The sequence below is a fragment of the Cardiocondyla obscurior genome, linkage group LG01 (assembly GCF_019399895.1).
Source record: "Cardiocondyla obscurior isolate alpha-2009 linkage group LG01, Cobs3.1, whole genome shotgun sequence".
Taxonomy (NCBI): domain Eukaryota; kingdom Metazoa; phylum Arthropoda; class Insecta; order Hymenoptera; family Formicidae; genus Cardiocondyla; species Cardiocondyla obscurior.
Genome location: NC_091864.1, coordinates 4,441,076 through 4,456,377, shown reverse-complemented (window position 1 = coordinate 4,456,377; position 15,302 = coordinate 4,441,076). Strand labels below are relative to the sequence as shown.

Sequence of the window (15,302 nt, the reverse complement as noted above, 5' to 3'; positions counted from 1 at the left end):
GTAACCGGCCCGCCAGAATTCATGTCTCGATATTGGCAATCCTGAGTCCGTAACTTCAAACGACTGAACGAGCTCGAACTTTTTACTCGATCTTACGTTAAAATAAATTAATAAATGTAAAATATAATCTTTTAATTTGAAATAGAACTTCATGTTTTAAATGACATGTTTATCAAGTGTATCAAAATAATTAATGTAAAAAATTACTTATCAAGATATGAATTACAACTTATAATACAATTCGCATATAGTTATTAATATTTATATATTTTAACAATATTTGTTTACAAGCTAAATATCAGATATTTTAAATTACATTCTTGTTGCAGTTTTTCCGTATATATATATAGACATGTTTTAATATTGAGCGTTTAAAATTATTGCAGTAACAGATTGTGACTTTTACATACCACTTTTAAAAAATATTTTTTCAAGGAAAATAAGATAATTCCTCGATAGACTAATGTTACAAGTTTTTATAATTAAAACGCTTCTATTGCCTATCAAATTAATCCCTTTAGTTTGATACATTTACATGAAAACTATGTATTCTTTTAGAGATGGTTTAATACAGATCAAGTGGCGGAGTCTCATCGAAAATCTTGTCTCTTTTGCCATCCTTATACTGGCGTATTCGCTCCTTGGCCATCATCTCAATTCGCCGAATTCTCTTGACTTTGAAAACACATTCATACATGTCATCAAGTATCAGTCTGCACTTTTCCTTGCCCCTGTGATAGCCATATGCTTCCATGCAATCCATATACATCAATTCATAAGGCCCGCACGCTTTCGAGCACTGTAAACTACGCACATTAAGAAAAGCATCTGAGATAGGTCCCTTAAACATAGGTGAGCCCCATTTTTGATAAAAAATATTGTCGTGGTCTAACATGATGTAACCTGAAAGAACTTTGTACTTAATAATTGATGTTGATATTCCACTTAATGTATTTCAAACAGAACAATTTTTATTATAATAAGATTTTATATCAGAGCAAGAAAAATTTAATATACCTTTGAAATATAAAACTTTAATCTAGTACACTTTATTCTTTTTTCTCACACGTTAAACAAAAATCAACAACAGCACAGATATGAATTGATCGTTGATTAAGTCAGTAGAAGTGTAATTTATCATACATACGAAAAAATCTGCAATGATACATACCAGTGAGAAACAATGCTCCGTTTTATTATTATTATATGCCTTCAATTATTTGAGAAAGTCTGACACAAAATAACCTTTGTGCATTCGTGATTTTACGTAATCGGCAATATTTGGTTAGGTTGGGTTGCCATCAATGGTAGTGGTGATGTTGCTTAATGGTGGGAGAAAAATCGAAATTACCATCGCGATAAAAATTATCTAAATTTTATTTTCAATTTGCAGTTTAAACAATTATTATAAATTCATAATTTAATTAATTATGTTCTCATTGCAGATCTTAGGACGAACATTTTATTTATAATAGAAAATCGCTAATTTTCTCTCTCATACTATTCAAAGCTATTCTTTGTTGGATAGTGAACAACAACGGTGGAGGTAAAGTACATAAAATTTCCGAATTTTGAAATATCCGTCTGCAACTGTAACAGAGATATCTCAGAACATCTTCCATAGTTATTTGTTGTTTAATATTGTTTTCGCAATTACATTCAATGCTGTTATTACAGTATTTTTTGTTATCTGAACACGATTCAAGACAATTTGAGTCTCCATTTTCTTCATTATTAGAATTTGTATTAACATATTCGGAAGATACCAATTTGGAAATTTTAATTGCTCTCATGGCACTTATCTCATTGTTAAAAAGTGCACAGTCTAGTTTTGCATCGCATAGCACACAATTATCTTCAATTCTTTGTTGTATATTGCTCTTCAAGCTTATTTTATCGGCTGTACGAAATATAGTAGAGACTGTACCAGAAAATTGAGATTCTAGTTCTGTAGTGAAATTGCGTGCTAACGCTTGTATGGAAGTTGCCTGTATATTGGATTCTACTGATTTAATAGAACTAATCTTGTGATATTTCGAATAACATACTAATTCTTGTTTCGTAAAATCTCTTAGTGGCTTAAGTATCATAATATCAGCACACCGGGCGTCACAGAAGCTTGCTTGCATAGAAAGCTGTGCACCTCGTCCTAGACATACATCTCCAAGTACTTTCGCGGCGATGTCGGCAGCTGAATCAACCACAAATATTTTATTACATTTAAGTTTTTCAGCTACCAACAGGAGCAATTTTCGTCGTAACTGATAAATAAGGTCTGTTTTAGAAGTATTATCTGATAAACTGGCCAATATTTTATACAACTGATCTTTGTTTTCATGGCTTAGCTTTTCATCTATTGGTTTTATGTCCAGAGTATCTTCTTTATTTAAAACTTGACTTAATGAAACAACATAACCGTTGAATCCAAAGCCCTTTATTTCCTCAGCAATTTTATGTTGCAATAAATCCTTTTCCTCATTTGTTTTTTCTATAATGCTGTCTGTTAGAATATTGAGTCATTATTAATTTTAAAATTCTATACATGAAAATATTATTAACTTATGATTCTTACCGTCTATATATAAAACTATTATCTTAAAGATAAGTTTTTTATGAGCAGATTTACTCATGCCATCTTTAATCAAATGTAAGAGCACAGTGGAATTTAAATCCCCTGAATGATCGACTAGCACCAAATCACCATGGCGAATAATCTTGGATTTGCCAAGTGCAGCTCTGAACTTGTGGCTTGTAACAATTAAGAAACAAGTTGTGCAGTAACCACTCGGGCCATTTAACAAAATGTCAACGTTGTAGCATTTACATTTTCTACATAGCGTTGTATCTCTGTAAAAAAATTAATATTATTAATATATTTTATTACACACTTTTAAAATAATAAAATAATAGGTCTCTTTTCTGTAGCTGCATTGCTGAATTAATACATTGTAGTAGTGCAATAAGTTGAAGTGTTAAAGTAAAACAAATATACTTTTTTTTTTCCCTTTAACTTATTGCATCAGTTGAGCAGTGCAGCTACAAAAAAAAAAAAAAAAAAAAAAACAGACCTAATAAGTATGATGATTTTAGTATATCATTTCTCTTGTTTATTTTGTTGTATGTACTTACACTAAATCTTTGTCTTTAGCCACTTCATTGTCGTTCTCAAACGTGCAATCATCATTTACCGAACACATTTTTGTGACTTGTCAAACAAATAACAGTTTATATATAATTAAATGTTATATAAATTTACAATAATTAATTACAGACAAGATGTTTCTAGATCGTGTAAAAGCATTCTTATGTTCAATTTTAGGTTAAGACATAATGCGGACGTGATCATACCAGCGAAAGTTACGTCACAAGCGACACACGATGCGCTTCTATAGAACCTATAAGTTTTAGGCGCAGAGTATTGTAGGGTATGAAGTCTGAGAACTTGAGAAGCGAAAGGAGTTTCTATATCGACTAAATATACATTTTAATTTATGGATAACTTACGAGTAATTTATGGGTAAATTGAAGAAAAAAATATATAAATATATAAACAAATGAGATCTGTAAATAGACAAGAAAAATTACGTATAATATATTAATGTATTAGAAAAATTTATTATCATTACGCAACAATCTCTATAATGCATGATAAACGATGTTAGTTTATTATATTTAATTTTTTTTGTCTGGATACTAATATTGACGAAATTATAACCTGTCAAATTATAATAAATGCATTAATTTCTTATATATTAAAATATTACAAAGATGTAAAAATGCTATATGTATATGCATAATTATGATTGTATGTTTATTTGAAATTATATATGATGTGGCTTGCGATATAATGCACAATATAAATTTATACGGATATGTCAAGGTCAGGCACATAGTAAAAAGCAAAAAAAAATTTTATCTGATTGATGTTGTCATTATCTTAAATTAATTAAGCCATGTTGAAGATTTCTCGATTATGTGGTTCTTTCCAGCCACCGAATGTCTTTTCAATTTCCTGTGCAACAGCGATCGTCAAATGGTCACAACCTGGATTTGCAATAATCTATAAGAACAACAAAGTTAGAAACAAATTTAGGTCGTCTAAAGATAAACTACTCGATTAAATGCCATTAATTAATTCTTATGAAATAGGCTTGACGGTTACAAATTCTAATTTAATAAGGTAATCTAATCTGGATGTAGCATAAACAAATTATGATTATTTTGTACAGGGACAAACGGAAAGCGACGTTTCCTTTTACCTGAACTCCAATCGGCATTTGATTTTTATCGAAACCAAGTGGACACTGTGTGACTGGAAATCCTAGCACGTTGAAAATCGTCATGTACGAAATAAAATTGCAAATGTTGTGTAAACATTCCTGAGGATAGAACGCCGACGAGGTAAAAGACGGACAAATTAATACGCCATTATCACAAAGTAATTCCTAGTCAAATATCAAATCGTATAATACATATGTATATAACATAATGATAATGACATTATTTTACAAAATTGTATATTGTACATATGCAACTACCTCGAATTGCTTTCTCAATCGTATTCTTATCTCTCTCATTTCATTATATTTAGAAACCAGTAATCTTTCGCCAAGGCTTTTAAGTATTCCATAACATACAGCTGGAAATGTATGCGATGACATAAATAAAATATATTTCAGCGCTTCCATGATCACGCTCTTCGATTTCTGAAAAAATAATGAGGTAAATACTAACTTTGCAATATATTTTAATATTTTATTATTTAATTGTACCTTAGAATCATCTAAACGATTAAACATTGAATGTATATCTTTGATTCCGAGTAGAGTGATAATGCCTAGCTCGAAAGATCGTTTCATATCTTCCAAACTTGTCTGAAAATAATTACAAATAATTATTATAATTATTAAAATTACTGTTGCATTATAATGCATTATGGAACGCTATATATTAATTTATTATTATTATTATCATCTTTAGTAATACATTATTTTACATCATATATAGAGAAAGACATACTTTTTGTACTTTGACATCTCTTGTTTCCTCGAGATGTCTCATCAATTTATAAATTGCACATTTTACGTCAGCTGTCATGGAACCTGGCATTGGACCATAGTCATCCATGTAAATAAATTTTATGTCTTTCAGACAAACCTATTTAAATACGTACATTTTTTATATTTAACCTTGGGTATAATAAAATATATATTTATATACATATTATATTAATTTTGCATTAATTTTTGTATTAAAATTTTACAAGAAACAGATAATTAATATACAAAATTCTGACCTTTTTATTAAAAGTAATCCTAGCTTCATTTGATTGTGCAATTACAGTTAATATGAGAGGCAAATCAGTGGCATATCTAACCATTGGACCAATAGCGAAAAATAAAGGCCAATCTTTATCATTTGAACCAGGTTTGTGGCCTTCTATCGATACCCAGGCTAAGTAAAGAAATTGTTCCATTGTATTTAAATTAAGTGTTTAAAAATTAACATTCTCGTTACTTGATCTTTTACTTTATTTATTAGTGATTGTTCTATAAAAATTTACTTGGTGTAGGTTTATGACCGAAAACGCCACAAAACATTGCCGGCAGCCTAGCTGATCCGGCAATGTCTGAAACCAAGCCTAGAATCGAAGCACCAGAACCAAGAAGAGCAGCCTGATTAAATACAATACTTTTTTGTTATTATAATAATTTATTATATATTAAATAAGAATTTTTATTTTTACAGATTTTGGAAAAAAAAAAAAAAAAAAAAAAAACTTATGTCCAGATAGATAAGAGTGAAAAAAGAAAATACACACCTCGCCACCGGAAGATCCACCAGAGGTTTTTCGTGTATCATAAGGATTTCTCGTAATACCAGTCACCTTGTTGAATGTATGCCACCACAGGCACAATTCTGGAGTGTTGCTGACAAGAAGAGGAATTCCTCCGGCCTCGCGAATTTTTGCTACAACTTCAGAGTCTTTTATCGCTCTTGAGGGAGCATCTTTTACACCCACACAATAACTCATTTCTAAACAGGTAAATTTTTATTTAGATCATATATACGTGACGTATTTTGAAATAATTAATATATTGCATGTAGTACGCGTAATTTATATTTAGAGTACTGTTTTCTGCGATTCTCAATTTATTTAATTTAGTTAATGTACCATTTTGATTAGTATACCATTGGAATAGTAAGCTCATATTTACATACTAACATACTATTTCTAGAAAAAATTTTTATTACATTCTAAGAAAATCTCTTGAAAAATTAACAGAAAGATAATTACGTTAAACCGTGCAAATTACCAGAACATAGTAATATATGTATGTAAACGATGAGTTGTCAAAAGTGCTTCAAACAGAGGAAGATATTAACATACAAAAAACTACCGACCTTGACACCTTACGCAATTTGCAAATGACGATTCTTAGAAATCTTATAATACTATAACATGATGCTAACGTAGAAAGCATGATTAAAACGTAAGAATTTTTATTTATGAAAGTGTATGTATTGAATACTTTTTTTTTTTTCTTTTATCAAAATTTTATGTAAAAATATGCAAACAATATTAATGTCGTTACTTAAATGTTTGAATATACGAATATTTATGATGAGACAAAAATATGCGATTTACCTTGAACAGCAATACTTTCTTTAATAGTGACAGGTAGTCCGAGCAATGGTTTCTCGTTCGCAATTTTTTCCTCATCTAAAGTTGTTGACTGTAGAAAAATATCAACTTTACGTGCTTCTTGAATTGCTAAATCAAAACGATCTTCTACGATGGCATTGATCGATGGATTCACTTCCTTACATCGTTTCACATACGCACTGATAACTTCTTCGGAGCTAATCTGTTAATAATTAACAGATATAATGAATAAGTTTAGTTTAATTGATTTGCATATCTTACGCTGATTTGATAATATGGTTGAAAAACAATTTAATTAATTGAGTATTAAATTTACTTCTCTTTTGCGTATTTTCTGTGAAATTTCTGTTGCAGATAGAAGCAGAATTTGATCCTCGATCGGTGGACATTGTTGTTTTTTTTTTAAACTTTGCAGTTTACAGAACGGAATGACCAAACAACGGAGAAGAAATAAGATGTACTTTATTATTATTCTTACTATTAGTAATACCTGTATAAAGTAATATGCGGTTTAAGAATTTTTAAAGTAAGTTTCTTTAAGAATATAGAATGTAAAGTCTTACCATGATAATTTTTATTATTCCAATTTTAATCACGTTTCTCTCTTTACAGATTTCAAATTTGTTTCAGTTTCACAGATTTAAGATTGATCACGTATGCGATCCATGCAGCTTAAACATTTTAAACATCCCGAATAAGATTAAAAGTTTTTATTTTTGAATCACGAAATATTTTGTCACGTAAAATTTTATATTATCGACATAAACTTACCAAATAATTAATAAAACAGAGATTACTAAAGAGGATGATTAATAATGACAGTAAAAACTTCATAGCGTATTTCATCACATAATTCCAATATCTAAAAATTAATCGAAAAGAAAAAAAAATCTATAATTGTTTCACATATTAAAGTATATTAATTGGTGTCAATATTAATTACATGCTATCTATAATATATACATATATATATATATATATATTTATTTTTTTTAGAGACATCCCGGATAATTAAATAAAAAGGAATTAAAATTAAAAAATACTCAAAATGTTATCAGAATATTTTTATGAACTCAATATACCTAATTGAAGCAATTTTGATAGGAAATAAAAAAAGATAAGAGATTGAACGTCACGGTAAAAATACAAACGCCTTGTCATTTGTTTACAAAATCTTTTTGAAAGGGTAAAGCAATGAAAAAATCGATTAACATTTACATGTGAAATCATTGCTTAATTTAACGTTGGCGACGACGACGAAATACCATGATAATAGGGAAACTGTTTATGATACAGAGCTGATTTTACGATTTTAGTTTCACGAAGAATGTAGTCGTTGTCGCTTATGTCAATCGAACGAATGTTTAACGCAATTCTTTGTAGACACTTCCTCGAGGTTTTAGGTCGTATCTTGCACACGGTTTACCATTGAAACAGCAACGAAACGTGAGATGAGAATTTTAAGAGAAAATTTTACTACCCTACCACCTTACTTGGTACATATTAGCATATAAAAAAACCCAATCGAGAATACTGGTTACACCATAGTTAAAACCAAAATAATTAAAATTCTTTAATTAATTACGATAATTAGTAAATGTCATCGTAAATATTAAATATTATCAAATAAAATATACTTGTTAGTAGAAATTAATTCGAGATTTGTGATATGTAATAATTATTATACACTTTAAATTTATCTACAAACGTACAAAAGGGATCTACAAAAGAAGTAAAATAAGATAATGATTTAGTCATTGCAAATGCAAATACTTAACGTCACAATTTATCTTGTCTATTATAATATTATAATTGAAAAACTTAAAAAATTAATTTCAATTAAAAAAAAAAAAAAAAAAAAACTTTAAAACTAATGCTTTTTATATGCAAAATAAAACACTTTTCCACATTTGTAATTGTTATATTTTTATTAAATTAAAATATTACCATTTATAAAATTTATATGTTTAGTAAAATAACAAGAAAGCTAAACTTTAATTATCTTACCTGATACTAATTTATATAAGTTTTTAAGAAAGTGTGTCGAATTCTTCTAGATAGAAGGTTGCAGACTTAACCAGGTGTACTATCCAAACTGAGTAATATGTAGTAGCATCCGTTACAATCTCATGACTGATTCACACTGATACGCTCGAAAGGAAGCAACCGACATCGAGTGAGCTTAAAAAAGTGGGGCGAGCAAAATATCCAAGTACGTTCCAACGTTTTTTTTATTAATTTTTTTCGATATGCGTTTGTTGTATATGTTAAACTTCGTACGTGTTATATTTATTATCCGCAATTTTTTCGTATTGTTATCCAATTCAGCACTTTGTGAGTTATTCGCTTATGCATCATTTTTTTTTAGAAATATATGTATGCGTTTCTACATCACATTTTTTTTTTTTTTTTTTTTAAGTAAAATTTACAGTTATAAAAAAGTAACTGATATATAGACTTGGTGTTTTATTATTGAGAATTTATTTTGTTAAAATTATTTATCTCGAAAACTTAAATATTACAAAAGTGGACCTTACTTTCGACGAATGTGTGTGTGTGTATGTTTTAATCGTTAGTCAACTCGACAATTGAGATACCGTAATATTTAAAGAAGAGAAATTTGTATGAAATGAAAAGTGGTATATGAGTTAGCACGCTCAAAAATCTTTGTGGAAAAGAAAGTACGTGTATGATGAAATTTTTCTATATGAATCTTTTCGATTTTTACAAGTTAAACGGGAGGTAAAAATAAATTGAGTATTTTATTTTGTCAAGTGTCGTAAATCTTTATCGACTTACACTAACAAAAATAATAAGAAGAAATAAATTACTTTTTAGTGTAATAAATTTCTGCAGAGATTTTTGTAGCTCATGCTTTTATGTATAAATTACATATATATTTTGAGGGAAAAACTGGCAGAGAATATACAATCGGAACAATATTTATTACAGAAAGATTACAAGATTATATTCAGGACTATAAACATTTTAGACGCGGCCCTTGCGCCATAATTAGGACGAGGGATTTCCCGTTTAATCGTGAAAAATATTATTTACATTGCACATATATCACTAGCGTTACTATCAGACGAGCGGATAGTTGGTCATTGAGAACTCTCCGCGAAAGGCCATTCCGGACGAAGAAAATACAACCTCGTCGCAACACGATCGTCTTTCTCGGCGCGTAAAGAAATAATCTCAAGAAAATTTTTCGCATAAAAATGGTCCCTTTACGTAATCGAGTTATCGCCTATTGTACGCGTTCCCAACTCGACTGATCAAATTATCAGGACCAGTGCTTACAAACTTTCGACTAATTTTTTAATCCCCAATCTTAGCGGATTAAAATTATTTAACGCGCGTAATTTTAACGTTGAAAGAGCCGAAGATGAGAAACAATTTTATAGAGATAAGCATCTTTTTCTTCTCGAAGCATTCAGTTAGTTAAACGCTTGAAAATCTCCTCGAAAATTTATCTTATTTATATCTAATAGAAATTTATAAAAATTACACAGAATTTGTCAACACTCGAGAAAAATTTATCCTCATCAGTACGGCACTTTCTTTTCTTTTCAATCTTTCGCTAATCTTCCGTGTGTAATGTTTTGAGATAATTTCGAAACTTGTTCGCGGATTATTCGTACGACCGTGTCGGACAGTCGCGTTTGAGGCACTCGCGCCGCGGAAAGTCACTCAAGAGGAAAAGACGAAAAGAGAAAACATATTTTTTGATCGATAGAGATTGTCACTAAGATCAATAAGCATTTAAACGAATGTCATTGTCGAGACATCGCTGATAATTGTATGAAATAAAAATAGCCATTTGCAACCGGTTAATGATTAAAGAACCGCAGAATAAATGAAGTAGTCTAGTAGACGACTATCGTCCATAGCGAACGCTATTGTAATGCCGTCTTCGAAGAACGCAGGCGAGCATCTTTCGCTTTTTTCTTAAGTACCGGATACAATATTACTATTACTATCATTATCATTTATGTCTACATATTCAGTGTATATACGCACCGCTTTTGTTCTTCGGCGCTATCACCTCACTTCGCTGCCGTTAATCTTTACTTTGTGTTGTTATAATAAAATACGTTAATATATGTATATATATATGCAATATAAATATACGTATACATATACAAAGTTTACGCGATCAAACTCTTAACATCTACTGTAATGAAAAAAATATGTTTCCCTTTTTAAGACTTTTTCTCAGCACTTTGGAGTCCTCCTAAATGTTATATATCGTACGCATAGCCTGCCGAAAGAAACGACGAAATTACGTCGATTTGCGTTCATGACGAATCTTATGTAAGTGACAATAATAGTCAACGGCTATTTGATCAATTATTAATGACACTTCAGACTTGTGCAATTCGCGGTCCGTAGCTAGTCTGAAAAGTTGTACACACATTTACCATTCGCTTTAAGTACCGACTTTTAAAAAAAGCACTGTGAAGTCAGACTTGAGCTTTATGGACAATTATTAGAATGCTGGCTCGATAGAAATCCTCATTAATGCAAATTGAAATCAGGCGGTGACCAAGTATGAGTCAATAAACATTGTTGTATAAAGTGACGTTCTACAGAACAAGCACTGATATTATTTTTTTGCCGATAATCTTGTTACTTTAAATTCGAGAAATTGGAAATTGAAAAACCGTAAATATTATATGGGAAATTACAGTAAAGCGACATAGACCGCCTGACTCTACCGGTATCTGAAAAGCGTCTGAAGCAGGAAATATTACTTTCTACAGGGACAAAATGCATACAAAAAACCCTAGTCGCATAAATAATCTATAAGCGCTTAACAGGACGATTTCTTAAAGTAGTCGTTACATAGTAATGTGATAGCGTTACGTACGTTAACTTTCCTCTCTTTTTTTTTTTTTTTTTTTAACGGACACTATATATAATATGCTATTACCAACAATATGCGGTTTCTCGATAAAAAATACGATACGGGATGGTAACCCGTGAAATGATAAGAGATAATCCTTTAAAAAACTATTCCTAAACGTAAAAGTATCTGTATGAAGTTCACGATATGCCGTAACATTCATACATCATCGTACGAAACGAACAATAATTTCTACATTCATGTAATAGCGATAATTATTTTACATCCGGTAATAAAACGGCGGACAGTAATAACAAAATTGCAGAACCTGCGAGTATAGAGCAATCTTGATCGTTTGCAAAAAAGAGACCCGTTTTTAGTGAACGCCCTTTTCTCGAAGAACGTCGATACCTTGTATTAATAATCGCGTTCCCGACCGTCTCTTATTCGCGCATCAGCGGTGCAATAGATAAAACAAATAAATTATGATTGATACGTACTTGGAAAACATTCAGATAAAACAAGTCACAAAGTCGAACGCGCTGAACTACCGTTTCGTTATTCTTATGCATTCGATAATAGTTTTTTTCTTTCTTTGTATTTTGTATGTGTATATATATATATATATATATATATATATATATATATATATATATATATATATATATGTAATTAGTATATAGAACATCTATGCATCGTCGAAGAATGAGGCTCTAGAGCAAATACCGTAGGCATTAATTGGCGTTATCAGTCGCTTGTTTCTGGAACAGCGACGCATTGTCGCTGCCATTTTTCGAAATAGAGGCAGATCGTGAAGATTAGCGATTAACAGATCAGTTTAAATTATATAATTGTACGTGCGGGTTAGTGGAGTCAGCGCGGTTGAGAGATTCTTTGGAAAAGTTTCGAAAGGATGAGTGGCTCGTAGACAGTAGGCAGACTCATCGCGCGTCTTTCGCTGTTAATTTCTCTATTAGTTCCTGCAGAGGCGCCAATTCTCTTCTCTCGATCAAATTAAATTCCTATAATGCGAAGTCAAGCGTTAGATATCACGAATAAAAATTAATTCAGTTAATTAATTTTAGCTAAATATACTACCTAAAAGAATGTAATTGCTTTTATCATAAAATTAAGTGTTTTTTTGCAAAATGTTTAGATACCTGAACGAAGAATATGAAATGTTTGAATGACGTATTTAAATGCGCTTCCTCTCCGAGCTGTACGACTTCGCTGAAATGTTGATGATAAATATGAGCATACACTCTGAATAATCGCTTTAGAATAGTCTTTGCGATAGATAAGAAATTTTTGGGAAAAGGAACTCCTGTAAAGAAAATAATTTAAAATTAGACTTCAATTCAAATTGATAAGAGAGCATAAAAAATTATATAAGCACCGATTTTCGACGGAAATAGGGTCTCATCGTCCAATTGGTCTTGCACCCAGGTCATTAAGTAGTCTATGTATTTGGGTGCTGAACATTTGATAGGCTTTTTTACTGTGTGACCGTCTGCCCAGTGATATTCATATTTCGGTCCAGCTGACATAATGGAACAGCTTTCTTCTGTGCAGAATTCTGTGATTGTGCCATACAGCATATTGATTTGATTGAAAAAATCAACAGCTAAAAAATAATCACATTTAAATTTAATCAAAGTGAATAATAAAAATAAAATAAAATAATTAATGTTTCAGCTTACTGTTAACAGCGACCCACTCGTTCAGATCCTCTCCTTCAGGAAGCATAACGGCTAAGCGCAAATTACCAGAGCCTAGTGTAGCAGCGGCATGTTTCATCAAGTCATACTGATGAGTACCTTCTGGGATGTTTTTCTTTGGTTTAAAAGTCTTGGAAGACCTGCTTCCACTTAAAAAAGAGAAAAAAAAAAAAAAATTGGAAAATTATTTATTATCTGTGACTTCTAGTTAGTATTATAAGATTGAAGAAGTTCGTTCATATTTCTTTCATATTTTTAGTGATTATACTTTGCATACTTTAATTTTAGAATCTGAAATATAAAACAAAGATGTCCTATAAATTGATTATTACAGATTGTATATCACTAAAGATAAATCAATTAATTATCAATGAATTCGTGTTATTGATAAGATTAAAAAAATGACAAGTATTAAAGCATTTAACCAAAAATTAGAGATACATTTCTATGATATATCATTCAAAGTTAATTTTATTTATCACAAATTTTATTTTAATGAGTTAATTTTCTAATTACTTAGGGATCGCATTTTTTTTAACGACAAGAAAGATAAACAAAAAACGTATATATTTATTAATGATTTCAATAAAGACTACACGTCTGTTTTATCACGAGCATAAATGCATAAAAATAATTTTCCATTAAGCCTCTTAATGCAAATTAATTATTCTATGTTTGGCTAATTTATCCTATTTTCTTTATCTTTAAAAGCATTTCTACACTTGCTACATAACGAATAATAAATAGCAAGTAAGAAAAAAATATTACATATCATCTCTCTTGTTTTTTTTTTCTTCTTGCTCCATTTAACTACATGTCTAAATTTTCTTTTTTTAATCATCAAATTTTCCTCCCTGGAAAAGCCTAAATATACTTTTCGTTGCAGACGCGAAAAAGGCAAAAGCGCAACTAAAAAGAAAAAAAAAAAAAAAGAGACGCGCTCGACCGCGACTTGCATGACGCTCAGCTGATCGCGATCGCGCGCAACGGAAAGCAGCAACGGGCATTATTCATCACGAGCGACAAGGTGAACTCGAGAGCGAGGCTCTCGATGATGAGGAGCATAAGGGCGGTTACCAAGACGGATGATTCATAGATCATGTTGCGTTGAGCGACAGTCCTGACTTTCAAGGAACATGGTGGGTCCCGCGAGAAGACGCGCAAGAAGAGGAGTCGCCCGCGCAATATAGACGCGCTATTTTTACCCTCGATCGATCCACCGGCATTGCAGACCGCATCAATTCACCCTTGTCAAACACCGTGGAGGACGATAAACTTTTTTAGATTAGACGCGTTCTACGGAGAAAAGGAGAAACGAGACGGACTCCTGGAGTGGAAAAAATAAAACTCGGATCCTAAAAGGAAAGAAAAGAGCGAGTTGTCAAGTGTCATAGGAAGAGGCGGACAAGGGAGGATCCTTTTTGTTACGTCCTCGTAGGGTGTCCGCAAAAATATATTGATCGGGTAAGGGCGGCGATTCAATTCAACTCGTGCGGATCTGTGTGACAATTAGAAAAGAGAAAGTCGCGAGGGCGAGAAGCACTCACAATAGAAAACTCATCGTGACGACGAGTTTGTCGTGGCTGGAGTTGAGTCGATTTGCTCGCTGGGCCCGCTCTCGCTCGTTCCGCTCGGTCGCGTGGTCCGATGTCTGCACCGTATAACAAGACGCGCAAGAAGACGGAGCGTGCGTTTATCACGACGACGACGACGACGACGACGACGAGTCCGGAAAGCAGCCAGGTAGCCAGCCGCCGACGCACTCGCGCGCGCGATTGCCTCCTCGCGGTGCTACCCGCTCTCCCCGTACCACAAACGCCGCTGTGCCAAGGAGACGAGTCCTCGTCGCGCAACCCAGACCGCCCGCTGCGTCGTCGTTCGTTCGTTCACTAGTCATCCGGTTTCTCTCGCGCTCCTTATCTCTCTCTCCTTCTCTCGCTTTCAGACTGTTCTCGAGCCGACTCGGCAAGGTTAATGAAGATATAGAATGGAGTCACGGTGATCAAAACGGCCCGATCAAGCACTTAATCCACTATTGCAATTGGTTACATTCCAGTCGTCCATATGT

General features: G+C 31.9%; 3 protein-coding genes and 1 long non-coding RNA gene across 10 annotated transcripts; 1 reads left to right on the top strand and 3 right to left on the bottom strand.

Annotated features, from left to right (window-relative positions):
• Positions 1–1,358: 1,358 nt before the first annotated feature.
• Positions 1,359–3,270, bottom strand: Ctu2 (Cytosolic thiouridylase subunit 2). The gene is made up of 3 exons (XM_070654849.1): positions 3,130–3,270; positions 2,573–2,847; positions 1,359–2,500 (listed from the first exon to the last, which is right to left on the bottom strand). The coding sequence occupies exons 1-3, from the start codon at positions 3,195–3,197 to the stop codon at positions 1,467–1,469; spliced, it is 1,377 nt and encodes a 458-aa protein (XP_070510950.1). The 5' UTR covers positions 3,198–3,270; the 3' UTR covers positions 1,359–1,466.
• Positions 3,271–3,409: 139 nt separating this feature from the next.
• On the top strand, positions 3,410–13,334 carry LOC139101613 (uncharacterized). 7 transcript variants are annotated; one of them, XR_011545590.1, is made up of 12 exons: positions 3,411–3,517; positions 3,990–4,076; positions 4,230–4,401; positions 4,592–4,722; positions 5,008–5,127; positions 5,344–5,427; positions 5,749–6,044; positions 6,287–6,494; positions 6,677–7,193; positions 7,280–7,581; positions 7,664–8,879; positions 13,212–13,334. It is a non-coding gene; the product is annotated as an uncharacterized lncRNA (long non-coding RNA). The 7 variants fall into 7 exon arrangements; XR_011545592.1 differs by having other exon boundaries at positions 3,990–4,093; XR_011545591.1 differs by lacking the exon at positions 3,990–4,076 and having other exon boundaries at positions 3,410–3,517.
• LOC139101583 (fatty-acid amide hydrolase 2-like) lies at positions 3,789–8,806 on the bottom strand. The gene is made up of 13 exons (XM_070654840.1): positions 8,675–8,806; positions 7,439–7,529; positions 7,231–7,338; positions 6,984–7,157; positions 6,650–6,869; positions 5,822–6,036; positions 5,564–5,675; positions 5,297–5,454; positions 5,020–5,157; positions 4,773–4,874; positions 4,539–4,706; positions 4,260–4,445; positions 3,789–4,060 (listed from the first exon to the last, which is right to left on the bottom strand). Exons 3-13 carry the CDS (start codon positions 7,231–7,233, stop codon positions 3,947–3,949), a joined length of 1,590 nt encoding a protein of 529 aa, XP_070510941.1. The 5' UTR covers positions 7,234–7,338; positions 7,439–7,529; positions 8,675–8,806; the 3' UTR covers positions 3,789–3,946.
• Mats (MOB kinase activator-like 1) lies at positions 9,594–15,161 on the bottom strand. The gene is made up of 5 exons (XM_070654886.1): positions 14,782–15,161; positions 13,217–13,383; positions 12,913–13,140; positions 12,677–12,840; positions 9,594–12,538 (listed from the first exon to the last, which is right to left on the bottom strand). Exons 1-5 carry the CDS (start codon positions 14,793–14,795, stop codon positions 12,458–12,460), a joined length of 654 nt encoding a protein of 217 aa, XP_070510987.1. The 5' UTR covers positions 14,796–15,161; the 3' UTR covers positions 9,594–12,457.
• Between the last annotated feature and the right edge of the window lie 141 nt (positions 15,162–15,302).